Source organism: Rhamphochromis longiceps, linkage group LG6 (assembly GCF_057381845.1).
Source record: "Rhamphochromis longiceps isolate RC_006_pf linkage group LG6, R_longiceps_female_GT1.1, whole genome shotgun sequence".
NCBI classification, from domain to species: domain Eukaryota; kingdom Metazoa; phylum Chordata; class Actinopteri; order Cichliformes; family Cichlidae; genus Rhamphochromis; species Rhamphochromis longiceps.
In genome coordinates, this window is record NC_140562.1 from 19,985,924 (window position 1) to 20,013,627 (window position 27,704).

Genomic DNA, 27,704 nt, shown 5'->3' on the forward strand with positions numbered 1-27,704 from the left:
AGTAATGTTGGCATACTACACTATAGCACGGAGTCACATTTCCATGAAAACAACACGATACCAGCATTAATGTTCTTGTTCACGCAGCATTATAATATAAATGCAATTGAAATATATGAACTCAAAGGTTTATTTACTCAAATGTGATTTTTTTGTGAGGAAAATGTGCTTGGTGTAAACTAAACATATACCGATCAATTTAATTTTATTTCACCAGATTCCATTAAATATAACATTTAGATATACAATATAGCAAAATCAGAAGGAAAACTTTAATTAGTTAACGTCACCATCTTGAGCTGATTTTTGTGTGTGTACCCCGTGAAGAGGTTCTCAAGCCATTATGCGTTTCTTTTCTTGGTAAAACCTGTACCTACAGTAGTGAGCGCAGGTTCTGCACAGTCACACGTTGACTGTAGTTTTATCTGTTGCAGTAGTAGCTGTGCTTTACACTCGTTGTCAGGGCCAACAAGTCTATGGCCGACCTGAAGGACTGAGGTAGGGGTCCTGATAAAGGGAGAGTGCAGCAGAGGAAAGCAGGAGTCTCAGCCAGGCATCCCTCTGTGCTCCATGCCTGCCCCAGGGCCAGTGCTAATACAGCACATAATGAGCAAATTGCTCCTAGCTGCCGCTCCCATAGAGACGTTAATAAAGGCAATTAGAGGGAGCAGCTGGGGAGGGGCTGGAGGTTGAGAGGATGTTGTGAATAGTGGTTACGTTGGCACTAGTAGACGTGGGGGGAGAGATAGCCTTAAGGGAGAACATGGCTGGGGATGTTATGTGGACATAGGTGGAGGTGAACACAGCGCTGTGCTCACGTTTTCGTCCCACGCCACCCCCTCGCCTCCCGTAGTTGCTTTCTTCCCTCATTTCTTCCGCTGCTTCTCTCAGTGCTCTTGTCCATCCCCAGCGGTGGCTGTTCTGTTTGGGCCTGGCCTGACTGTGGGTGATTTATAGCTCTGCAGCAGTGTGGGGCCACTGTGGTGCTCAGCTGCTCCACATCAGCATGGGGGACAGTGCGCTGCAGTGCAGCAAATCCACTCATTAACCTGGTCCCAGGCACAACCACTGTCCGCCTGGGTCGAAGCCAAAAGAGAGGAGAGCCGAGGAGCGCCAACACTTGACCCACCAGCAGGTGAACTCACTCACATACACGCCATATCCAAAATTAGATGATATTGAAAGGAGAAAATGTCAACATCCACATATTTCAGAAAAGTTAAATGATCTGTCTGACTGTTTCTCACAGCTGGGAAGAGGATTATGCAGCTCTGTGAAGATCTTTAAAATAAACAGATATCTAAATAATAATAACAGAATAAACAGTTAGGGAAATCAGGTAACGCCACATGGTTGCCCTAGAAACTTGTTAAATACATCAGAGGTAAATGGATTTATCCAAAAATTGCTTTCACAATTACAGCTAAGCCAAAGCGAGGGAAATCGTTTACCGTTTCTCTTCAGCAAAAATAGCATCGAGCATGAATTGCTCTTCGTTGTTTTTTACCCGTCACAGGCCTAGCTAAGCCTTTTCTGTAAAGATGATTAAATACAGTAAATAGGGACTTGAAAATGCAGTGCATGAAAGGCCTGGATGAAAATCCCCTTTCAGATGCCGGTAATATTTATCACAAGAGTTTTCTTTAAGAGTATTAAGTTGTGAGGATGTGTATGTATATTATATTGAGCAGAGGGCAAATTGTAAAAACTAAAGGGCATCATTATATCAAACTCAAACAATATTGCAAACACGGAATTTCAAAGTGAACAGCACCTGGAGGTCTTCTGGTTTATCGTTATAAACAGTGGGGTTATCACACGTTATCACGCATTGCACAGCAGAGGGCTGCTGCTTCTCATTACTGCAGGAATTTCAGCCTGGAGGATCCAAGCCTTGTTGATCCTGGCGTGGAGCTAACATGGGGATGAGCGGGGCTATCGACCGTCTTTCTACCAAAGGACGAAAGGCAGCGGTGGGATTTAGTACTGTTTCTAGTAGAAAGTGGGATCAGACCTATAGCCGAGCTGCTCGCCCAGCAATCTCCAGTTTGGGTGGGCAGGAAATAAGCTCTGATCCACCATTTTATGATCCACAGCTGTCTGCCAGTGGGAGGCTTGGAGGGCTGGAGGTGGGGCAGCAGCACAGAGATAGAAGGAGGCCAAAAAAACAAAACAAAAAAAAGGCCAGAAAATGTAACCTCATTGGGCAGCACTTCGGGCAACTGAGCCGCTGGGAGAAGCTGTGAGTGAATTCAGGGAGAAGAGGAGAAATGAGGCAAGACATGGAAGTAGACAGAGAAGATAAATCGTGCAAATACCCACAAAGAGTTACTGTATGATACAGTGAGTCAGGATGCATTTTTTTTGTATGACCATGCAGATTTTTGCCATTCTGCAGGACAGAGACTAAAATATGTTGCTTTCCAGGTGCGCCTTTGAGCACGCCAGAGAGCAGATAACACATTTCTGAGAGTGGCTGGAAGTAATGCAGCAATTGCCATCCCTACTGCTCTTTTTGGCTACGACTCACGCCGAATCCCTGGGTTCCACGCCAGAGAGCTGCTGTGCTAACAGGTCTCTACCATCTCACATGCTAAGATTTATGAGCGAACAAAGCCAGGGCGACACCCTGTGACATATGGCGCAAGTCTTCATAAAGGGACAGGGGCTGCGGCTATAAGGGTAAACAAGATTAATATCTCCCCAATGTCAATACGATTTACACGGCCAACGCACGGCCACCTGTCTCCCAAACAAATAAGAGCCGAGATTTACGACCTCCTCCTGGTTGCTCCTTCCGTCCTCCAACATGATGCCACATATGTGGGAAAGCACAAAAAAATAAATAAATAAAATACCCACAGGGGAAAAAAATAGAGTTGGTTACATAAGGGCTATAGAGCCTTGTCCGTCTAATCCTGCAACTTAGAAAAAAAACTAAACATGCCTACACTCACAGGCGGGCAGGCACCCACAGAGGTCACAGAGAGAAGAATCACATTGTCCTCTGTCAAGGTGTGAGGAGGATTTGTTTTTATTTTACAACTCTTTTCAGCTGATGGAAAAGGAGAGAGGGACAGTGAATGAGGGAAAAAAAGACAAGTCTATTCCAAGGTGAATGTGTAGACATGACACAGCAGAGAGTCTAACATCTGCAGCATAACCCAATAATTCATCTCTCACATCAGCATTCAAGACAAGTCATAGGCTGAAAACAACAAAAAGGACCAAGGACTTAGCAGTGAGGACAGAAAGGAGAAGCCAGCGAGGGAGAGAGAGGGAGAGAGGCATGGCAATGCATTCCAGCTATTAATGCATTTCCCATCTAGTACAAAAGAGTAATAGCAAGAACAATGGGGCTGACACTCCAATAATTAATTCCACTTTACCTTGAATAATCTGTTATTTAATTAAACTCAAAAATGGCAACTGCGTAATGTGCATTACAGGTTAGCAAACGCGTGATTCACACGAGAACTGAGATGCTCGTTTTCCACGATTCACAATGTTCAAAAATAGGTAAGTGTGCATTATTAATAATGATTGTTTTATCTTGCCAAGTATGCTTTTTGCCCAGAGTTGTAAAGAGGGAGCTGAGATGCAGCTGCTAAGTGCAGAAAAGTGCAACTGCTTCCCATGATGAATGAAACCCAAAGTGTTTACATGAATTTCCTTTTTAATAATGTCCACAGGAAGAAGTTGCTGGACTTTTGGCTTAGAGTCGCTATTCTCAGGTTGTTGCTGAAATATGTGCGCCAATATTCAAAGTATTTCATTCTTCATTTTACTCCGCAAGTGTGCATCAAAGTTACTGTCGAGCCAGATGATGCAAAACTGAAAGGGTGTGAAAGGGCATTTCAATTTTCTGCCAGCTGAGGATGACCAACGGTGCCCTGAATCAAACGCTAACATGTTGCTAAAAGATGTGCTTTTCTAAGGACGTTTTCAAACTGGACGAGGGGAGCATCGAATCCCCGATGGTCTGATTAAACTACACCGGTTTGAACTGGAAGACAAAAAACCTAAAATCCAATTGATTTAATGGAAGATTTCTGCTCCAAAAACACTAACAAGAGACTAAAAAGAATATGAATATACATAAGAACAGGTTCTCACAGAATCACAGTAACCACGTCAATACAAAATGCAAGTGAATAAAAAGCCTACAATTAAAATAATGTCCTTCTCTCTTATTTGGAGTTTGCCTTTTCCTCTGAATCATCCCCTACACTTCTGAGAAGTTCAACGATTCATATGTTAAATGAATCAATACATTAAGTGAGAGGAAATTGGCCCAAAGACTGATTACCAGACTAACAGCTGTGCTTTGGAAGCAAAGACCAGTTAATTAGAAAACACTCTAATCAAACATTAGTTATTAAAAACAGAGTTTACCTTTGAGAATGGGATAACTTGATGTGAAGCACTACTAATTTGAAATCATTTTCATTTGTGGCCTGATAGCTGAAGATCTCACCTCACAAACATGCATTCTGAGCGCCCGCATGCGACATATCGATTTGAGACTTAGTGAAGAACTCACCCGGAGTTGCTGCCTGAGGAGAGGCTGGCATTAAGAGGGGCGTGGTCACTCTTCTCCATATTCACCTCTGAGGCCGAGGCTGATGATGACTGCGATGACACAGATTCATTGCTGCCCATTGATGTCTCATCTGGAGCTGGGCTGGAACTGTCTCCCACTGTTGACACTGGGATAAACAATTAACATGTGTTTGTTTGAGTTAATTACATCTTTTTAAATAATTTTAGTCAATGGTAAAAGGTTCAGTCTGCTCAAGCTCGCCGACGATAAAACAGATGAATAATTTATCAACACATGAAAACAATCCTGCATCAACAAGGGACTTTGTAAATCAAACTGCTGTCAAAGCAGGCGAGACTTACAACCAAGTTTGTGTTGTTCGTTACACTTGTGAAGTCATAGACAGGAACCTAAGAGACAGCTGGGAGAGCCGAGCTCTTGTTTTTCACTTTTACTGTGACGTAAAGATTGTGCTTTTAGGAGATGAGGGAGGCACAAAAGGATAAATGTAAAAAAACAAAAAAAACAAAACCACAAAATACAACATTTATCTCTCCCCCGATAAATACATCAATTATGAAAATGTCTAAGAACTGGCTTTGTGTACAGTACAGTGATAAACTCTTGAGCCACCCTCATTTCTTTATATTTTGCTAATAAAATAGGAAATGTGTGCAGTGATTTATTGAAACATGTGCAAACATACATGGAAGTACAATATATAGGCCAAAAACAGAGTTTGTACATTTCTAATGAACTTGAAAGTCAATATTTGTTATGAACACAGCCTGATCTTTCTTAGGCAGCTGCTTCAGGAATAGTTCTCCAGGCTTCTTGAAGGACATTCAAAGCTCTTCTTTGGATGTTGGCTGCTGGCACTATTCTCTCAAGATGATCCCACACTGCGTCAATAATATTGAGGCCCGAGCTCTGGGGAGGCCAATCGATGACCAACAGTGTTACACTGTGAGTTTTTCTATCCAAGTATGCTTTTACTGCGCCGGCAGTCTGTTTGGGATCATTGTCATGGTGAAAAATGAAGCAGTTGTTGTTACAACTTGCTTCTTATACGCAGCACTAGATGTGAGCAGAATATTGTTGCTAGCCTACTGTTCAAGTCTTTTGTTTAGAACCAAAGATTAATTTATACTGTAAATCATGCAAAGCTTCTCTAGTGGAAAAAAGTTAAAGTTAAAAGTTAAAAAAAATCTATTGATTAAACTTGAGACCACTTTATAATGAGAATGAGTTCAATTTATTTTATGCATTATTATATAATTTTATCTACAGATTTTGACAGTACATTTTTTTGTAAAGTGCTCTAAGAAAAAGATCACATCTGATGAAATAAATATTAAAAAAGCAAAACACACCCAACAGTAATAAACTGGCAGCTAAATCTTTAGCACCTTTTACATTTTAATTAAATCAGTAACAAACATGCAAGTGATCTGTAATCATCTTGAGAATAAGAGCCTTGTAAACCACAGTTGTTGGAAAGCTTCCTGACACAAATACTCTGATTAAAGCACCTCTCTACGCATAGCGTGCCGTCACATCTGCGAGGATATCAGACACCCAGCACGGCACGTAGAATCATAAGAAGAGTCACACGCATACATAAACACTGCTCTCTCTTACCCACTTCAGCATTCTTAAATTGCTTTTACTCTTATTATGTGGGACCCATATAAAAGACACAAAGGTTAAAAAAGGATTATGCCTTTCATCCCTGATATTAAAATACCCCACAGTAAAAGCTAGCACAAGGGAGACAAAGAGAGGCAATCTGGTAAGCAGATTTAGACTCCTTTGGTATTGTGTGTGTGTGTGTGTGTGGGGGGGGGGGGGGGGGGGGGGGGATTTAACTGGCTGTGGATCAGAAACTGCTAGAGTTAGAGTGTTTGGGTCAGTGGGTCAGGTGACCAGCTCTCCTGATGTACCAGAGTGGGACTCTCTTATGCTGCAGTCTCCCAGTCAATCTTTAGAGAAAGTAAATTTTTAAGTAAACAAAAACACAGAAAAGACCCAGATGCAAATCCCTTCAAACAGTATTAGAGAAAGAAGGTGATTAAGTTTAGTGTGTCATCTGTAGACACTGTTATTCTGCATAGCACTCATAAGGGAACAGACAGAGTGAGTGATTTAGAGCTCAGCAGGGATCAGCGGTAAATACACTTAGTTGCCAGTTTATTTGTTACACCCACCTCAAACTAATGGATACTAATATTGTTGCCTGAATGCATCCGACAGTGATAATGTTTAGTTTTTGTTTAAACCGCCCATTAGAAAGATGCTGATTCGACTTCATGATAATTCTGGATATTTTGACTTTGTGTTTCTGTTCAACAACACTGTATTACATAAAGCCTAACCTCCTTGGTGCACCTCACAACCTGGCAACACTCTATTATGATAATTAATGCACAAAATATGTTAGAGTATGAGTGTACAAATTAGCACTAAAATAAATTAGCACTAAAGTTTTCCCTTTTCAGGTTCTTTAAGACAATACATGTTGGATTTTAAATTGCCCCTCAACAGAATCTCAACTGGCAGCTTCCTTGTGTAGACCTAGAACCAGCGTAGACCCCCCTTTTCCTTCAGAACTGTCTTAATTTTTTGCTGCATAGATTCAACAAAGTGCTGAAAACATTCCTCAGGGGTTTTGGTCCATATTGACATGATAGCGTCACAAATTTGGAGAAAATTCTTTTGGCTGCAAATTGGCGGCTCTATTGAACTGAGATCTAGTGACTGTAGAGTAGAGCAGGGCAATATGACCAAAAATATTTATCACGATATACGTTTGAAAATTTGCAATAACAATATAACTGACAATATAATTAACACTAGACAAAATACTTTACAACTCTACACCTTTGTTAGTGCAAAAAAACCCCCCCAAACATCAATATATTTTCACTTAAACAAGCAGCTGTTTTTTTATGTGCATTAAAGTTGTATAAAAATGTAACAGTGCAAATTCCTTGCTGACAGTTTAACCAAAAGGCATTTCCAGTGGAAATTGGCCGACATATCCTCAGCATAACCATGCATAATATCCACAAAACTTAAAAAGAGGTTATACACACACAATACGGTAATATTATGTTGAAGCACAGTACGTATCACTCCGCGAGGCGTCTGCCTACGATAGCCGTAATGCTCCAACAATCCATCAAGCGGTGCGGCTTTGTAGCTTAGCAAAGTCGTACTCAAACATTTGATAGATTTTCGAGCGCCGTGTACGACATAAAATCGTTTCGAGGTCAGTAAACACAACCGGAATTCATACATAAGGCACACGGGATTATAAGGGGCACTGTCTATTTTCAGAAAAATCAAAGGATTGATTTTAAGTGTGCCGTGTTTTCCAAAAAAACACGGTAATAACGACGGCCCGCTAGCATGCTCTACCAAAAATAGTGCTTTGTTGTGTATCTGACGGACGAAAGCTAAACCAGTTCCACGCCACTGAAGTTGCCTCATTTTTACAAACCAATTCTGGTTCACCCGTTTCATTCAACGATCCGCTTTCGACCTTCTCATTTTCCGCCATGTGCGTATGAAAACAAAGGCACTGCGCATGCGCGTTTTACCCATAATCTATCGCGATATTTCATTTTCTTATCGTTGCCCAACATTATACCGGTATTACCGTGAACGGTATGATATGGCCCAGCCCTACTGTAGAGGCCATTTGGGTACAGTGAACTCATCGTCATGTAAAAGAAATCAGTTTGAGACGATTTGAGCTTTGTGGCGTGGTGCGTTATCCTCCTGGAAGCAGCCATCAGAAGATGGGCATGCTGTGGTCATAAAGGCATAGACACAGTCAGCAGCCATACTAAGCTAAACAGTGGCTTTTTGAATGATGGTCAGTTGGTACTAGTTGGCCCAAAATGTGTCAAGAAAATATTTTCTGCACCACTGCACTACTACCAGTTCGAACCACTGATACAAGCCAGGCCAGCTCTATGCTTTCATGTTGTTTGCACTAAATTCTGGCTCTGTTATCTGAATACTGCAACAGAAATCGAGACTCATCAGACCAGGCAAAGTCTATATAGTTTTCCATTTTGGTCCAGCAGCAGCCTTGGTTTCCTGTTCGTAGCTTAGGACCGACATCCAGCGTGGTCTTTTGCTGCTGCAGGCCATCTGCTTCATGACTTACTGAGTTGTGCATTCCGAGATGCTCTTCTGCGTACCTTGGTTGTAACCAGTAGTTACTGTTGCCTTCCTCTCAGCTTGAAACAGTATGGCTATTCTCCATTGACATCAACAATACATTTTTACCCTCACTGTATAGTTTCTTTCTTGTTTCATCTCTGTAATCTCTAGAGATGACTGTGTGGGGAAAATCCCAGTAGATCAGCAGTTTCTGAAATACTTTGCTATATTCTATAGACCAGCCTGTCTGGCACCGACAACCGTGCGACGATCAAAGTTATCGGTTTGAGCTTCAGCAGGTCATCTTCACCATATCTACATGCCTAAATGTATTGAGTTGCTGTGTGGTGTATCCGCATATCCGCACATGGAAATGGAAGTAAAATAATATTTTCCAACATAACAGATTTATGTTCAGTTCATTTGCACTTACTAAAAGTCTCAGGGCAGGTATTACTCACTTGTTGCCACTTAAGACCTCTTGGGCCCTACAAATGAATAAATGCTAAGTGAGATGCTTGCTGAATCACTATAGTGCTTTACAGCTAAAGTGAGGAGCATTTGAACTTCTAGAGCAAAAAAATAAATAAATTCCTAAACACATTCACAACACCTTTTATTTAACACACCAAGAAATGTGAAAATATACAGGTACAAACTTGTACATCTCTTACCATTCTGAATGTCAAGGGCTTGCGGATTGTAGACAGCCAAAGGCCGATTCTGTCGACTCATTTTCTTGGACTGCCTCGTGGGAGCACAGAGCACTGGGGCAGCAGGTGAGAGAGGGCATGACTCGGGAGCATCTGTAAAGATCTGAATACACATGTGAATAAGTCTGTAGCAAAACACAGCATACACAATGCAGATACTCCTAGACTGTTGAGCTGCAGCATGTCCTCAACTGAACCAATGTGTTTTGAAAAACTCACACTCTTTATGTAGTTGTGGATGGAAAAAGATATTTGCAGCAGCAGCAAGTTCTCCTAGGAAAAGTTGAGCTGCTCATTGATTGGACCCTAAAAACTGCATGTGAACAGATTCGTGTGTGTGTGTGTGCGCATGTGTGTGTGTGTGTGCGTGTGTGTGTGTGTGTGTGTGTGTGTGTGTGTGTGTGTGTGTGTGTGTGTGTGTGTGTGTGGCCAAAAAATTAAAAAATAACTAAATAAATAAATAATCACTTCCCCATCTAGAAATCCAGGGCTAAGTTAAGGTGACGTTTTTCCTCCGAAAAAAATTGACCCAAAGTCAAATAAACAAGGTTTGGACTTGAGGAGGACTGGCCAACTGGCAAAGCCTGTTTACACCGGGCCCGTGTTTACATATAAACTTCAGATGTGGAGTTAAAAGAGAATAGGGCTGCAGAGAAGAGGAAGTCTCAGCAGAGCCTCAGAAAGGATCACAGATGAGGAGAGGAGGGAGGTAGGGAAGGGAGAGGAGAGAGAGAGAAAGTGAGCGAGAGTGTGAACGGAGAGGCAGATAGAGGAGGGGGAGGGGGGGTGGGGGCATGAGAGAAAAAGTTTGTAGGAGAGAGGCAGATAGAAAAAGTGAGAAATCTGATATGGCTGAGAGTTTGTGCTGCCTCTCTCTTCCCCTCTCGCCTCTCTCTGCAGATGGAGGTGAATGTAAAGCAGAGTCTACTGTTGGTATCTGGGGGTATCAACAGTCTGGAGTGGGACTCAGCTGTGAGGGAAGTTAATGCCCGTCTGTCTGTCTGCTCAACTTTTCCCCTGCTCAAACATGCTGTACTTTCTAAAATGCTCTTGCTGCATTCTAACACTACATCTTTTATCACCCGGCCAGTGCTGGATACCTCTAGGTAGTCTAAGGACACTAGCGGTGCGCGCGGGGCTGGCTGGTGTTGTTTTTGCTGGTGTTGTTTTTTCTGTATTTTCTCACACCCCGTTTTAGATTTGTGAGTTTGGGTGGAGACATTATTCGCAACACGCCTCTTCTTCATTTTAATGAAGCTTGGAAGGAAAATAAACACGACGAGCTCCCGGTTTCATCTGATTCTATGCAGCGAGTGCAGCTCTGCTCCAAACAGATTAGAAAACTAATCTCAAACCTTTTTCTCTTCTGACACAGAGAATTATCCCCGTTTGAGGATTGACACCGATTAATGACATTCTGGGGGAGATTACATGATCCTGTGAACTACAGGTTATGAAACAACTCACAACCAAAATAAATGCATTCAGACAGGCCTTTCTGAATGTAATAAAATGTGTGCAACAATCTACGGAGTAATCAAAAGGCTGAAATTGAAGAGAAAACCATGTGTTTGATTCTGGTAGAAGCACTTAGGGCTCCCCCTATTGGAGAGCCACACAAAAATATGTAAATTAAACTAACATCGAGCTTCTCTGCGCCTCAATAACTGGGTGAAGGGTATTCTGTCCGAGCATGTTTCATTATCTGAGCTCTATGTCAACTCGGAAAAGCTTCCAATAGCCACAAATTACCCCATCATCTAGTATGATGCATGTTTTTGCCAGAACACTTACTCAAGAAAGCAAAAAAAGGTTTTCAATGGACACGTATAAACCACCCTCACCAAAAACAAGAATACCTGCAGAAGAAAAGAGCATCACATCTCCCCTAATTGAGACTCTTATTCGATCCAGATGAAACTCTTCTGTCAGACATAGTACAGTACGTGCACTTCTGTTCCAGCAGAGAAGTACCAAATAATAATTTAGGAAGCGAAACACAAAACCTCTAACAGTAATAAAGCGCCCCGTTCCAAAAAAGACTCGCAAACACATTTTTTGCTGCACTAGCACATTTATAATCTGTCAGTTTCGAGTAATTATGCACCACATAGGTAGGTAAACAACAAGGTGCTGTGAGCAGCTTACTGATGTCATGTCACCTCAGATTTCATTTCGTGCTGTCACTTGTTACCTGGCGCTGCCTACAGTGCTTAGGTTTTAGTGAATATAGTTGTGGACTGCGAATTGCAAAACAGTTGTATAGAAAATGTTGCACTCGCAGGATGAATCCAATGTGAAGAGTCAACGCAGTTAACGTGTGTACAATCAAAAAAAGTCAATAGAATACAATAGAAGGATATTCCCATAGACACTTATACAGTCTATAGAGTGCACTCCACTAGGCATATGATAGATTATAAAGTCTGTGTGTTACCTTTTCATGGTGTTCAATGAGGATTTCCACCACAATGTTTTGGAACTTAAGGTCCATGATGGCGGCGACAGTCTCCTCCTGTGGCCTCATTAATGTGGGTCCAAACACCACGCCCAGGTTGGCCACGGTCATCAGATTCTGCTTGCTGTGTGCCGCCACGCTGGGGAAAATAACCACTCACATTATAGCCGCTTAATTTCAACTAAACAACTTAACTTCACAAAGACAGGGTAGTCCAAGAATAAAAAAGGGCAGAGCTCCAGTAGCGTAACTGTAATGGGTCATTATTTCCCCCTCCCCCAAAAAAAGTTACATAAGCAGATGAGAAAGGGAATCCAAAAATAATGTTAAATAAAGGCTTAGTCGCTGGCTGAAAAACAGCCCTTGAACACAAGACAAGTTTTTTCTACCCTTCAAAACTGGAGGTGGTAAACCACCCAGATCTGGATGCACTCATCTTCCAGCTCATTAAATTAGTAGATGGTGGCCTATGCAACAGCTAGTTCAAAGACATTTTTAAACCCAATGTAAAATAATGAATTTGATGCCAGCAACAAATCCCAAAAAGTTAGGACAGGGCCAATGCTTATTGCTGCACTCCAGCATCTCTCCTGTGACTGGTAACTGAGGAGACCAACTGCTGTATTTTTAAAAGCCAAACGTTTCTCGCTTGAGATAGGGTTTCAGCTGCGGGGCCTCCTTTGTTATTTGTATTTGTATTTGTAATTTCATTATGACGCCAATCGGCCCTTTCAGACATGCACTCCTTCCCATTAATCTGATGGTGTTTGAACTTGTCAGCTTCGTGTTTGTATGAGCGCCCTGGCCACAGTTGCGATTGCAATCTTACCAACTTGGCGTGTGTGACTTTTACTTATTTTCTCTACAACACAAGTCTAAACTGCATGCAGTCACATTAGCAGATAGAAACACACGATTAAGACTGCAAATCTTGTTCAGCTCACTGAAAGGTTTGAATGTTTGCTGTTGTCATCTAGAATCGCCATTCCTTATTCAGTAAAGGGGCAGCTGAAGCACACACAGGCCCGAAAACACAGGGACACTGCTTCTAGTGACAGTGACAGATGGAACTAAAGAGTGAAGTTACACTACTCTAGTGTCACTGTTGACAATGCTTGTGGGCACAAGGGCAACAAGTCTTGAAGCACATTATGCACAGTATGCATGCGTATGCTGTCTCTTTTTGTCATTCTTACATTTCTCAATTAACCCAGGGGGAATACTAATGCAAACATGACCCAGTATCCATGTACTGTACAATGTTTTCCATGTCAGGAAAGGACTCATGGATGACTCGTCAATGTAGGATTGTAGGTAGAACCAGTTTAGCATCCTTTCATTTTGGACTATGCCACAGAGTGTGGTTTAGCAAAATCTGTGCACATCTTTTTAATAATTATGGTGCCTTCACAGATGAAAATCACCCTTGCTATATGCATTAATGTAACCCCATGCCATTACAGATTCTGGTTGTGACTCCTAAAAGTAATTACTAATTTCAGATGCCCAAATTCTCTGCAATTTTAGTTTGAGAATTTTTAAAACTGCTGCCGAAATATTTGCTCCTGTAGTCTTTCAGAGCATAGCAGCGGTTAACACATTCACCTTACATCCAAAAGACCCCTGGTTTGAGATGGGCAAGAGACACGAAGCTAGTCTAAAAGAAGGGTGGCTTGTTCATGAACTCCTAGTGCTGGTAAATGTGAGGATAAGGGTATTTCATGTCAAATGTGTGCCAAATCAAATATGCAGATACATTTGCTGTGCTGATCCTTTGGGAGCAGAAATAAGGGAGCAGCTGAAAGTACCGCGGAGTCTTTTCCTCTGACTCAGTGGCATTCACAATCACATTACTGATCAGTTCTGTTTGTTTGTTTTTTAACTTTAAACAACATCCCTTTTATTGTTTTGTCACTTGTTGATGGCATTAGAGTCAAGCATATATTTTTTTAAAAATCACACTTTCAAGTTTTACTTTTACTTTAGTAATTGTGAAAGACATTAGCCAAACTGACACCTTGCAGCACTGTATGATGCTTTGTGTCATATGAAATGTATATAAAACGCTTAAAAAACACTAAAATTAAGTTTAATTACTATGAACTTTCTATTAATATTTTTGTTCACATATAATTATTCTGGGGGATTTTTTTCAGATTTTCTTTTCAAAAGCACACAACATGGCCATTGATTAAGCTTTCTCTTTGTGTTCTGAATGCGAGTATGTATTAATCTCTTCATCATATTGCCATCGCTGACATGTAAAGAGGCCAGGGGATGGATCCACCTTACCAAATGATATTTACATTGGGGAAAGACTGGAGTTTTATTTAATGTCACCTACATCCATTCCAAAACTGGGAGTTCAATAGGTACAACTATATTAAGTGGTCAAGAAAAAGAAAAGTTGAAAAAACCTTTATTTGAAGAAAAAGTTATACGGACAGGTGAAGAGATTTCATACTCCAAATATGATGATATGCAGTGCAGCTGCAGAGAGACAGTTTAAATAGCTTCAAAGGATGCCTTTGAAGACAAAAACATTGGTGACAACTCACATTTATAACATCTCTGAAACCATTTCAGATAGGAGTGTGAAATTCTGGCTTTGCTTCCTTCCCCTGCAGGACATGCACACACGCCAACTTCAGAAAAATATTCGAGTCTCTCCAGTCTGGAGAATTTCACGCTGGATAATCCAAATTCAATTTCAATAGCGCTGCCTTTTTACCACAGCCTGATTCTGCAGCGGGTTTCTATGAAATAAGATCCACCAGACTTTCACTGCCTCAGGGAAGAGGGATTATTTACTTATCTTCAATTTGCTCATATTTAGTTTATAAAAAGCTTGCTGAGGTAAAACCTTGTAATGTTAGCTAACATTATTTCTTAAAATCTTTCTTCCTATCTAATCTCGCAAATGGAATGATGCACAATAGTGGTCCGTCCAGGGGTGTATACAGTAATCTCAAGAGAGGGCTTAATTTGAGTGGTCTATTTCATTTCGTTTCGCCCGTGGGCTGCAAAACAGCATGATGAACAGGTACGGCAGGCTACTCAATCCTCCCTCGACAACTTTAAATATACAACAAAATGACCTTAGAAAAAGAAAAAGAAAAGAAAAAAGAATCGAGACGCTAGTGGCATCAATTTTCTTACCCAGCAGTCACTGAGTAGACAGAGAAGAGATGGAGTGACAGCAGGGAAGGGGGAGTGAAAAGAGTGGGAGTGAGGGAGAGAGAGAGAGAAAAAGCATGTGGAGTGAGAATAAGGAGACAGACAGGAAGAGCAGAAAGAGAGAACTGAGAGAGAGAGAGAGAGAGAGAGAGAGAGAGGGGGGGTGGAGATTGGCTGAACTATGACCAAGGAACTATGAACACTCACTTGGCCAGATGCTTCATAAGCAGCCCGAGGACTTGTCGATTCCTCTCCGGTAGTTTGTGGACCAGGCAGTGGACGGCTTGGATGCGAGACTCGGGACTACCGCCCTCTGTTCAAATGCAGAAACAGCCGTGTACTCATATTAAACTACAAGGAATTCTCTGTGCTCCTCGCATGGCAAGGAGCCAGCACAGCTCAGATGGTACACTGTACAGTAGGAAATTTAAATAGATGATGAAAAATTCTAGTCGCTGCTGATTTGAGTGAGGTTTCGAGGTAAAGAGCTCTATGTTACTTCAAAAAGGCCTAAAAGTATTTATCAGAAGTCTGGGAATGTTTTAAAATGAGCAAAAGTTGGTGGACCTTTAAGCGTGCAACAATCAGAGGCTATCCCTCTCAAGTGTATGGGATTAAGCATTAGAGGAAAATACATCCCAGTTCAAATAAATGAAGAAGAGGTGTGATGGTGATATACGGTCTGAAGCCTCCCAGAATTTGGCAGCAGGGACCACTATGCTGGCGGAGAAGATAGCTTTACGTTACTGTCGCTACCGTATAAAGGGTTGTGTTAAAACCCCCAAGATCATCTCTTAAACACTTCCTCACACATGGGCATCTGACCGCCCACACGCTAACACACACAGGCACACAAAATATCATTACTATGGGAACGACAAGGATTTAAACATGGCAAAAGCTTCTTATGGATGCTGTCATCCATCAAAAAAAATATTCATTGCTAATCCATTTTTCCCCCCTCGTTATGAGGGCATTGCGAGCGCCTGATAAAAATGTCAACCTGATCCAATTATAGCACTTGTTGTAATAAGATTCAAGTTTGGCTTGATTTAAAACATTTCATACAGAAATTATGTTATGTGGGCAGAAAAAAAACCCTATTTTTTCCCTTCTTTTTTTTTCCTCTTCAAGGTCACTGGATGATTTTGATCCAGGATCTTTAATGGCTTTTTTGGCCACAAATTTAGTCCCATGTTAAACAGGTAGCGATTATATGGAGATTGGAATAAGCTCATCTGCAATGAAAAGACAAATGCAACTAAGCCAAAGGGAGCTGAAAGCCTCTTTGGTAGGGTTAGAATCAAGAACAAATGCACTGAGTGCTGCGAGTAACACACTGATACCACGCAGGAAGACATAAAAAGGCGATAATTAGCAATCAAGACACGCACACACCACACAATAGCTTTCAGACATAAGAAAGGTGACCACTGTTGCCCAACTTCCCTTAAAAGCACAAAGTTTAAACAAAGTTAGTAAAATTTAATTTAAAAGTGTTTTTACTGTGTCTCACTTCACTGCTCCTTTTCAATAACCCCCCGAAGAAGAACTAAGTAATGAACTCAGCTGCTTCAATTGATAAAATGCCCATTTCGCACTGATACGGCACATACATACACTTCTGTTTGCGTATGGTCTGCGCTCAGATGAAGAGCTGGTACATGAGGCGGTAGAACTTACTTGCGGGGCTAATGAACTCTTTGTAAAGTTCATAGGTCATCAGCGGCTCAGGAAGGCTCCTTCGCAGAGATAGTGAGAGAAAGAGAGACGGGTTGGGGGGCGGTGGGAGGGAGAAGGAGAGTTAAAGTGAGCAAGAGGGACAGAAATAGCTGGCACACTGTTTTATAGGGTCTGCACACAGCAATGATTAATGTGGCCAGGCCAGGAGATGGAATTAGACGGTGCACGCGTTGAGATAACCAAGTTCATCTGAAGGTACTTTCACACTGCAGCTGGATAGTGGCCAAAGCTACTTAGCCTCAGAGGAAACTGAGGAGATTGAGGCCGTTTTACTTCAGCAGGTCATGGAAGTAAAAGACAAATTAGAAAAACACTGTGTTGATTTAATATAGCACGTCAATAATGATAAGGGTACGGTAACTAAAATGCTGAGGTAAAACTTCTCAACTAAGTAATGTCCCAGAGTCCACAGTCCTCTCCATCAGTCTGCTTTTTGGAAGTGGTCAGTCCACACAAGTTTAACCCCCCTGACTAGGTTCATCATTTACATCCTAATTACATAGCAGTGACTGTTTGAAGACCTCCATAGTGACAAAATAAAACAAGTAATCGAAACCCCCCACCCCCAAAAACGGTATTAGTTTCTTTTTAGTATTTTTAATATGCATAAAAGAAAGCAGGCAAATTCCCAACTTTAAATGCAAATTTTCCTCCAATCAAGCAACAAGCAAAGCCAACTCAATTTGTTGCAACAGCATGTCGACAAAATCAGATTGGCATTTAAAATTATACCGCTTCATCTTCTTGCAGCCAAACTACATTTTTAATCTCTGAACTTCACCCACACTCGCTGCCAACCTGGAAGGAGTTATTGACTGTGGAACATGCATATCATGAGCATTATGAGTTCGCAAGGAGTTAATTATACAAAGGCACTCTGCATAATTAAATCTGTAGCCATTTTATAAAATAAAGCATCGGCGCTGGATGCAGTGTTTCGCATTCAAGCAAGCGGAAAGGACCGCATTCATCAAAGGAGTTGTCGTGGGGTCAGAAATAGACTTGCTTGGATGCACAACAGCACAGTTTGACGGTTTATAAGATGAAAAAATATAATTACCTACTAAGCGTCTTTCCCCCCAAATAAGAGTTCCTGCACTCTTAACAGTGCAGCTATTAACATCTAATGAAGACAAAAAGCTACTGTACTCTTGAGCTGCTGAGAAGGGATGGCGGTAAGCTCTATTTGTCATATTTCAAATTAATTAAACGAATTAATTAAAAGTTTGTTAATAGGTACAATTCAACCAGAGGGTTTAGGTGTAACGTCTAGAGCTGAAGTGACTGCAAAAGCGATTAGAAGAATCAATTACCTTATTTAAACACTTGCTGTGCTGCAATGTTTTAGTATCAATGCTTGCCACTGCTTGGTGAAACAAATAACTCACAGGTGTGTGCGTGTCTTTCACATTAAAACATCACACTAATCCTTACCTCAGATAAAGCTTCAGTGCACTTGTTATTGTCTTAACATCCCAGTCTTCGCTGGCTGACAAATCCACTTCGTCGCTCTTCTCATCTATAAGAATCACAAACTTAGCATCACTGCAATTACTCACTGACTGAGGTATTCGCACCGAGGCGCCAATTAACTACCCTGTTCATATTATGCACAACAAATATGTGATTTAAATATGTAACTTGTAATTAGCCATATGAGGATAAAAAGCATTCCTGCTAGCCTTCGGGGGTCGCGTTTCGCCCCAGAGGATATGGAAGGAAGTTGCAGCATCTGTAGAGGGCTGCTGGCTTTATACTCATTACAAGTTTAATTAATCCCTTACTACTTCACTGACTCCACAGGGACTCCAAGGGTGTGTTGTGCTGAAAATTTGCGGGGGTGGGGTAGGGGGGGCTTTAGTCACACCGTAAGTAGCCTCTGATGAACTACAGAGGAAGTGCAATGTGTCAGTGAAGTGTTTGGAGTCTGACACATGTACAGCTTAGGGTCTTAGCCACCACACAGACTTTAGCTTCACGGGTGTTAGGTGGTCTGTTAATAGGAAATCTATTTATTTTTTATTTGATCTATCCACTGCAGGCAAGAGGACCGCGTGTCTCTCCGTCTGCATAATCCACAAAATTGCCTGTCCAGTGTCAACTTCTGAAAGCAAACGTTTTTAGGAAGCATGTGTAGCCAGGTGTGTCTCCACATGTGAGACTGATGGAGTTTGCAGAGGTGCTGTAGTCTTGCAAAAACAGGCCTGATTTGGCCAGGTCGGTGTATGCACAAACACAGCTGGAGCAGTTGGAGGAGCACTGATTGCAAAACTGTTAACGACACAGCATCCACCGAGGTTCAGTTCTATATTATTTTCTTTTGTGTTAGCAACAATAAAGACTAGGCAACCAACACCGTGCTGTGTGGGGACTTAATAAGCACAGCGGCAGAGTGACATAACACCAGCAGAAAAACTTTTCATCATACACAAAATATTAAGAAGGGAAAAGTTTGTTAAATAAAAATAGGGAATTTACTCCCCTTCACAGACTTTCAAATTTGAGGATAAGCTGATTGAAAGCCTGGACCAGTATGAAAGTAAGCCTATTCATGAGATAAGTAAATACCACATCCTGACCCAAACCCGAACAAACAAGTGATGTGCAGAAATTGGAAATGAAGCGATGGTTGTGTGACGTATGTGCTGTAAGGATGTTCAGTGGCACTAAAATGTAAAGACTAAGATGTGCAACTGATGCCAACTGGAAAAAGAAGAAGGGAGGAAGCAAATGCTGTTCAGGATTAAGATGAAGCAACAACCACATGCAGCACCTGTCAGTGTTTGCTTCCTGCGTGACTGATTTGTTCTTTTATTCTCAAACAACCAGCTCACAGGTAATTCTTCCAAAGTGCCTGACCCACGGTTAACCACTTACCCGTAACTCTATCTCGGTCGATTTAGGAAACGCCTGTATCCCCACCTTTCCTGAAAGGTCTCAAACCAAAAATAGCCGACATTCAAACTAGAAAGGAGTCGTAGGTTATAATTTTTCTCTCAAGATTTTTCATTTATTAATTTTCTATAAATTATACAGTCAAAAAAGCACCTCATTAGCTTCTTACTTCAGGTGTGGCTATTCAGAGCAGCTATTGCATGAGTTTATTTTTGCGCTGTGCACACTCACACTGCAAAATGTCCTAACCGCCTGCTTGGTTCATCTAGTGACAGATGACTCTTCTTTATCATCTGGGTTTTTTGGGCACAAAGAGGCCACAGTGTGCCTGGCGGGTCAGTATTCAAGCGATACCATTTAACCAATGAAGGTGCACCATAAACCTTTTCAGCATCTGTTCAGGTCTAATTCAGTGTTTAACAACTTTTGCTTTGAACTGTAAAATATTAAATGCCTGACTTTGCTCCTTGGAAATGTGCATTCATTAAATTTACCTATGCAATTACATCTGGAGGACCAAAACCTCCAATTCAGCAGCTATTATGACCATATCGCCACCGACACCACACGCTGCCCTGCCCGTTCTGTCTGAACCACAGACAGGTCAGAGAGGGAACGGAGCTCACTTTTACAGGTTTCTTCCTGTTATATTGTTGTCTGTCATTCAATAGGTGCCGCTCTCTTTGTTTGTACTGTAATATGATGGGAGAATTTTGTATCACTTTGTCCTCTCAGATTGGACCGTGGCCATGTTGGTGGGTGAGAGATGAAAAGGAGGAGGTGTGGGAGGATCCAAAGTCTTTCTTCAGGGTTTAAAGCTTGTTTCACCCACTCACTGTGAACTGTTGTATGCAAGAAATGTTTGTGAATGTGTCTGTGGAGAAGTAACACACAACTGCTGTCATACATATTAGTCATTTCAGGGATAAAATACGAGTTGCGTTTAGATAGAAATATTTAGGCACAGATTAAATCGTTATTTTTCTTTAAATGAGTAACATGCAGATTCTCAAGACTAGTGATGGAAGTTTTCTATACTTTAAGGCTTTAAAGAAACTTCCGTAGCAGAGCATTAATGGAGTCTACCGCATGAGTCGGCGGGCTGGAAGGCTGCAAGGTTTTGGAGAGGAAGCTGAGACAGGCTGGCGGCTGCCTGAGTTTGTTGTCATTCTGAACACAGAGCTGAAAGTGAGCTGGTGTCTGCTGGAGACAGCAGGAAACCAGAGAGCAGACAGGGAGCAATGGAAAGGACAGAGGACAAGTTCTATAGAAAGGGAGTTGAGTGAAAGGGATTCGAGACGAGTAAGAGGCATAAAGGTAATTGAGAAAGGCAACTGACAGACTAAGCCATCTGCGAGCACACAAGAGGCCATCCTACTGGCGTGTTAATGAAGGAAAAGCCAAAAAGCAGAAGAATGTGAATAGGATGGACCTCGTTGGGTTGTCTCGGGGGGCTTAAAACTGAATGAAAGCGAAGCCAAGCTACACACTGGCACTTGTTGCACTTCAGAGAGCCACGGGTACCAGTGGGCTGAGTCACGGGATGATTTCCAATCGCTATCTTTTTAATATCACCCCTAACAGACACATCCAGACACATCCATTACCATCAGCATATTCAACTAACTAGGGGCGACCTAATTTCACAGAGATAGTGCGGTGGCATTAAATTAAAATATGTAACTTTATTCAGTCCTTACTTAAAAAACTAAAAATCTATGTGAGAAAAAGAAGAGAATGAAGAACTTACCAATCATTAATGAGAGGAGCTTCTGGACCTTGGAGCTTACCCCCACAACCCTATACAGGCCTTGGTCATTAATGCCTAGAATATAACAATAATAAAAATAATACACCTCTACTTGCATATTACTTACAATACAATAATGACAATTATTGAAATAATATATTTGCAGCATGATTTCAATTTTAACCAAGTTCATTATGAGGTAACAACATGCATAAAAATATCAGTTTTTAGAGGATCTTTTTATGAAGAGGTGGCCAGATAAGAGCAAATAAGTAAGAATAATGCCGTGAAAAGGCAGTTGCATGTCTTCAGTACAAGGTGCCTGCAGGTGATGCTGGGAAGTCTTTTGCCTTTTCAATACTGGAGAAAGTCTGCCCCCTTGTGTACAGATAAAGGCTTGCATGCATGTTACCTACTATTATTACTATCCACCAACACTGAAATTTATCCTGCAATTTTCCATATGCTAGCATCAGATATTTACATTATTAAATATATTTATAGCTCACCTCTTTTCTCTATTGCACTGATGGAATTCTTCACAAAACTGAAACCAACGTCATCCAACTGAGCGTCGACTACAGGTAGGGAAAAAATGAAGACGAAAAAAAACACCGATGCTTATAAAATTGTGATATCACATAATTTTACAGATTCAGTGTCTGGCACAGCTGGATCCTTACTTCCACGTTCTTTAGAATAAGTCCTCATAAGATAATGTCCGACCTGTTAAAGTAACAACCACAAAACACAGACGTAGAGTTTTAAAGTTTACGCAATATATTTTTGGGGAGTTCTAAGTATATGTTGGTGTAAAGCTACATGTATTTGCTCTCTACAAGATGGCAGTTAAAGAGAATGTATTAAAACTCCATGAGTGAGTGGTAGATGATGACATTGTGAAAGCTGACTCACAGGCTCCTTCCCACCCATGGCTTGCATCCAAAACTTGTGGTCATCCTCAGACAGAGCCTGCACTGTAAGCACCGTTCCTGGCCTGGGAGAGAGCCATACCACACTTGTATTAGGAAAAGCATCAGAGGTATAGTTTTGTAAAATATTAAGGAGTGCATGAAATGTATTTGCAAAAAAGCAAAAAAAAAAACCACCCTCTGCCACATACATCTTAGATTGGTTGTACTACAAAGAAGAGGCCAGCTGGTTTTATGACACTTCCAATCATGTAGGAACAAATGGGTATCAAGTTACTCATTACAGGGCGAACAGATGTGTGCACTGACATTTCCATTCTAAATTTAAGGTATTGCTCTTCTATTAATACTACAGAAAAGGGGCGGCGCAGGGTTAAGTTCTGTGACAAAACGGGATATATATTACAGCATGATGCGTGAGGGCGGTCCTCCAAAACAACCCCTGCAGTGCTGCCCTCGGCTATCCAAAACATAGCAACAAACACCAAGTGTGTGTGTGGAGCTAAGCCCTTTAGCAAAACAGATCTATGTGCTCTGTGAACAGTCTGTGGACAACATTTACATTGTGTTCAAGCAAAAGTCATCCAGCAGGCAATAACAAATAATGTGTCACCAGTAATCCAAATTAAACGACAAGTTTAATACAAGCAAGATTTTATCACAGTGTGTTTGAGAACATAGTAAGTGACAATATACCGATCTGTTATATCGAGGTCTAAACAGAACCTCCGGTCCAACACATCTGTCGTTTTCCGGACACAGGATTTGAGTGTGATGGACTCTGTTTCCCCCTGGAACAAAAAAACATCAAAATATGGTTGGTTATTTAAAAAAGAAAATGCATGACAAAATGAACGTTGTAATGGAAAGTAAAAGACTGAACAGAGTCTGATTTTTTTTTAGTGTGCGGCACTTCCACTCACAATCTTTCCTCCTGATCGGTGGTCAAAAGTCACCATGTGCAGGATCTTTTGCTCTTTAACAAATGTGCAGTAACGCTTGACCCAACTTGAACCAAAAGGAGGTGGCCCTAGATGAAACACAAATATTAACAACATACTGTAAACATTTCATGTGGTTTAAGTCATAACAAGCCCTTTTGGGCTCTGCTGCAACACGCTAACACACAATTGACAGTTCCAGTGTGGTTCTCCCCGGATAACGCTCGCAGTTTTCGCAATGTCCTTTTTAGCGAGCGAGTGACAAAAAAATACGCAGCAGTAAGCAAATTCAGTTAAAACATCTACAGTGTCAGCAACAAGTGCAACTTCAGGAACTTATCCTGTGTTTCAACTTTCTGTGTCACGCTACAGCAACGTTGCTGCTGATTTACATAAAAATATCTGATATATCACCTCCATTTACACATTTGATTAGCAGCAACAACAAAAAATCCCCTTCTAATAAGGAAGAGTTATATTTGTGCTTTTTTTTGTCGCTCAGAGTTTGGCTGCCTGCTGCGCTTTATTAACTAAAATGTTATACACATACTATTACATGATCACAAACAAGTCTTACGTTTTTCTTGTACATAGAGGTAGCCTTCAAAACTGATGGGACTCGTCTGTCTGTACTCTTGCGGTGCCTCTCTGATCCTCTTCATCAGCTCGTTTACTTCCGACCGAGTGCCCTCAAATCGATTCCTTGTCTAAGAGGGAGAGGAAGCAAGCGCACACTCCAGGAAGTCACTTTCGGCCGCTTGGTAGGGATGGCCTCCAGAGGCCTCATTAAGTCACAGCTTGTATTTTTATGGCTTCCATAAAACACCTTCAACTTTTTGAAATTAGCTGCTAATTTACAGTATATAAATGTAAAGGTAAGAATGAAACTGTGTCCTGCAGGATAGGAGAAATCGAAACAACAGAGGGGTGACCTGAAGCGGTAAAGAAAACAAAACATATTTTTCTCAGGAGTTGATGGCCAAATGAAGATAAACAGACAAGTAAATACTAGATCGGAACATGAAGAGGCCTTTTTCCCTATTTAGTGACCAAAAAGTTAAAATTTAATCTTCTGTTTTCTACACTTAAGACCTTTCTTCTGTTCCTCTCAAAGTGCAAGGGAAATGACATATATAAACATTTGCTATCATGGTAACAATTAGGCAAAAAAAAGTATTATTTACATTTTGAATATTAATCTGCAGCTCTCGTTTATAATGGTCAAAGTCCTTGGCGAGCTCAAAGCCCTGGTGATAAAAGGTGAAGACTGTCTGAAAGAAGGCCAGCATCTACAAGGAAAACACATGAGACGAAGAAAAAGACCAGAGATAAAAGGTCAGCAAGTAAAAGAGAAACTTGCAAACTATATCCACATAATGACAGGATACGATGGAATTGTTTAGTAACTTTTAGTCAGGCAAAAACTTGTGACGGTGTAGGACTTCACATATTGCCTTTTTGTTTTAATACGGAAGGGGTTTGGGATTTCTGTCATAAAGCAATACTGTTATGACCATCTGTATCTGACATTAAGTGTCGGGATCTGTAATTTTCCATAGTGGTTTTAGCTGTAACAAATCTACTAATCTGAGTCAGTATTAAAGTTACAGATTTCGTTTCCCAAGAAAGTAGATCCTTACTTACAAATATTTTCACATCTATTAGAAGGTAGGCACACTTTGTACAAGGGGAAATTTCAAAGACACCAACTCGATTTAGTGTGGGGTTGTTGAAAATGCACCCCTAGAAATAGAGCTCTACCTTTTAATCCATCATTTCATACTGTAAATCAGGCTAATCCCATGTACTGTATACACTAGCACATCGGTTTTGTTTTAAGACATTCATTGTGGTATGAATGAAACACCGCGCCAGTGCTTTTATGCCATTTTAGGTCAGTTACTCACCGGTTCCACACACTCAAACTTCTTTCTCTCTTGGATCTCCTGCAGTTTACACACGTAGTCCAGCGACTCCTCCTGAAAGTGCCTCCTCATGATTTCCACCTGCGTGTCTGCCTGGAGAGGTGGAGAACACACCCCATCATAATTATAGTTACAGGCAGAAGCACGGAAGCAAAGAAGAAACATCACAATTTTAGTTTTTTTGGTGCAATTTGGGACATTGAGGTCTACCTTGGTATGGCTTTAAATTGGTATAGAAGACATACTGAAGTTAGTAAATCAAAATCTGACACCAATGTTTAGCTAATTTCTACCACCCCCACCAAAAAAAACCAGGTTTGCTGTGTGATCAACCTCCATTTCTTGTCTCTTTGGACAAAGAAAAGCCACACACGCTAAAAGAGACGAAAACTGAAGGAAGTGCAGGGATCCGTCTTCAAGGACGGCAAAAGCAGTACAAGTCAAAGCGAACTTAAATGTCATTCAGACCATACAAAGACTGCACAGGACACCACGGCTTCCTTCCTTGTAGCTTAATGTGCAAACTGTTGATAAAGTGAGAAACACAATCTTTCTGATATCTATCTATCTGGCCATTATCACTGCTTCTTGTGCTTTGCAAGCCAGAGCTAACCCCACTGACTGATGGTGAGAAAAGACACACCAGTATTCACATCTACGGAACAAGGGGCGACACTGAACTCTAACCTACCAGTAGGGAATTTGAACAAAGAAAAGATCTACTTATTTCATTTCTGTGATTATTAGTATTTGAAAAATGCCCAGAAGTATCATAACCATCCAGGAACTACAAAGCAGCAAGGCTTGAATACTAGAAATACATTTTAAGTGCCATAGAGTATGCATATTTTCACACTACAGCAAGTTTGTTTCAATATTGTCAAGTAAACATCCAGCTCTGATTACTACAGATACCAAAGTTCTCACTTGTAGTTCACACACCAGGTTTATATTTAGTATAAACTGTTCACTGAGTTGTCCTAACAGCTGATGGAGTTCATGACCCTTGTAGCAAGGAATGAAATATGGGGTCTATTTATACAAGTCTGCTAAAAATCAGTATTGGTGCCACAGACTCTTGTCTTATAAGAGTCCCAAAGAATACAAAACCCCGCAGTCGTGATGTTAACAGTTCTAACCACCCCCTGGTTGGTGGATCTAACGTACGGGCAAGCTTTACAGGGTTTCATCACAAAACACAAAAAAACATTGTTTTGTAAAAGGTGGCTCAGTTCGTCGTAACTCAAAAAATGTCAGCTTGTGGTAGTGCAGCGGGGATTGATCCACAAACTGCAGCAGCCACGGTCAACCTCAGAGGTGCGGTACAAAAGAGCACACATTTCCTTTTCAAATAAGCCAGGAAAACTATTGCTGCAAGGCATGCCAGTGGAAACCCAAAGCAGTCGACCAGGTTTTGCAGCCTCATGGCACCGAACGATAAAGCCAGAACCGGAATTCAGACACTAAACAAAACATCTGCTTGAATAATCTTACTGTCATAATAAATTCATATCATGTACGTCACACAGAGCGGTCAGGCAATGATAAAGATACCTCTTGCAGTTGCGGCTCTTTCTTCTTTGATGACATATTTAGAAGCTTTTCCAAAGAACTGTAGTATTTCTCTGTTTCCTTTTCATATCTCTTTCTTTCCGCCTTAACAAAATACAGGGAGGAAAAAAGCAGTAAAATTAAAGGAGAAGAAATACTTCCTTATTTTTGGGAATTAAAGTAAGAAGCTGTATGTGTAGTAAAATCCATTAAACATTAACTACAGAAACTACAAATGCATTTTTTATAGTTATTAAGGGCATCAAGCCTACAAAAACCAGACTGTTTAAGGGAAATAGATTTTGGAATGAGAGGCCCTTACCCTTAATGCACCAAGCTGCTCTTTCCTGAACTTCTCCAGAGGTTTCATTAAGGTTTCTGTGATGTTCCTCATCTACGGAGAATAAATGCCTTCATTAGTGCTCATTTCAGTGACATGCTTCATTAATAAAACTTTTACTTACTTACTCACGACATTCAAAACTTTCCAGTCTTAACGAACGAGCGGCTCTCTGTAGTTACTTGCCACTACTCTTGCCACTTGTACCATGTTGCATAATCCATCCTTTCATTTTAATAATGCTGCCATGCTTTTCAGACATTTGCACATTGCAAAACAATGACAAGAACATGTGCAATTTTTATCTGTTACTGTCCTTCCTTGGTGACACATTATCTGGCCCATATTTACATACTTGAACTGCCACATGAAAAAACTGTGGACTACCACCTGGAGCATATTTGGCTTTGCACCAGTTGTTGTCTATTAGCATGCCAGCAAGGTAAACAGACAAAGTATAAGGCCACACTCGGCAGCTTCTCTGCTCAATGGTAAATGGCCTGCATTTGTATAGCGCTTTTCTGGTCCATAGGACCCCAAAGCGCTTTACACTACATTCAGTC

The 27,704-nt window shown here is 41.1% G+C and overlaps 1 protein-coding gene across 2 annotated transcripts in view; it reads right to left on the reverse strand.

Annotated features, from left to right (window-relative positions):
• arhgap10 (Rho GTPase activating protein 10) overlaps nucleotides 1–27,704 on the reverse strand; it is a 55,695-nt gene that overhangs the window by 7,219 nt on the left and 20,772 nt on the right. For both annotated transcript variants that reach the window (XM_085409625.1, XM_085409624.1), the window contains exons 4-20: nucleotides 27,124–27,195; nucleotides 26,805–26,906; nucleotides 25,233–25,343; nucleotides 24,510–24,614; nucleotides 23,903–24,032; nucleotides 23,308–23,414; nucleotides 23,081–23,175; nucleotides 22,368–22,449; nucleotides 22,136–22,178; nucleotides 21,962–22,030; nucleotides 21,453–21,527; nucleotides 18,242–18,326; nucleotides 16,748–16,806; nucleotides 15,272–15,377; nucleotides 11,867–12,026; nucleotides 9,391–9,532; nucleotides 4,544–4,709 (exon numbers count right to left, since the gene is read on the reverse strand). In XM_085409625.1, the coding sequence (XP_085265751.1) occupies nucleotides 4,544–4,709; nucleotides 9,391–9,532; nucleotides 11,867–12,026; nucleotides 15,272–15,377; nucleotides 16,748–16,806; nucleotides 18,242–18,326; nucleotides 21,453–21,527; nucleotides 21,962–22,030; nucleotides 22,136–22,178; nucleotides 22,368–22,449; nucleotides 23,081–23,175; nucleotides 23,308–23,414; nucleotides 23,903–24,032; nucleotides 24,510–24,614; nucleotides 25,233–25,343; nucleotides 26,805–26,906; nucleotides 27,124–27,195 (1,709 nt within the window). The remainder of the gene's footprint in view (nucleotides 1–4,543; nucleotides 4,710–9,390; nucleotides 9,533–11,866; nucleotides 12,027–15,271; nucleotides 15,378–16,747; nucleotides 16,807–18,241; nucleotides 18,327–21,452; nucleotides 21,528–21,961; nucleotides 22,031–22,135; nucleotides 22,179–22,367; nucleotides 22,450–23,080; nucleotides 23,176–23,307; nucleotides 23,415–23,902; nucleotides 24,033–24,509; nucleotides 24,615–25,232; nucleotides 25,344–26,804; nucleotides 26,907–27,123; nucleotides 27,196–27,704) is intronic.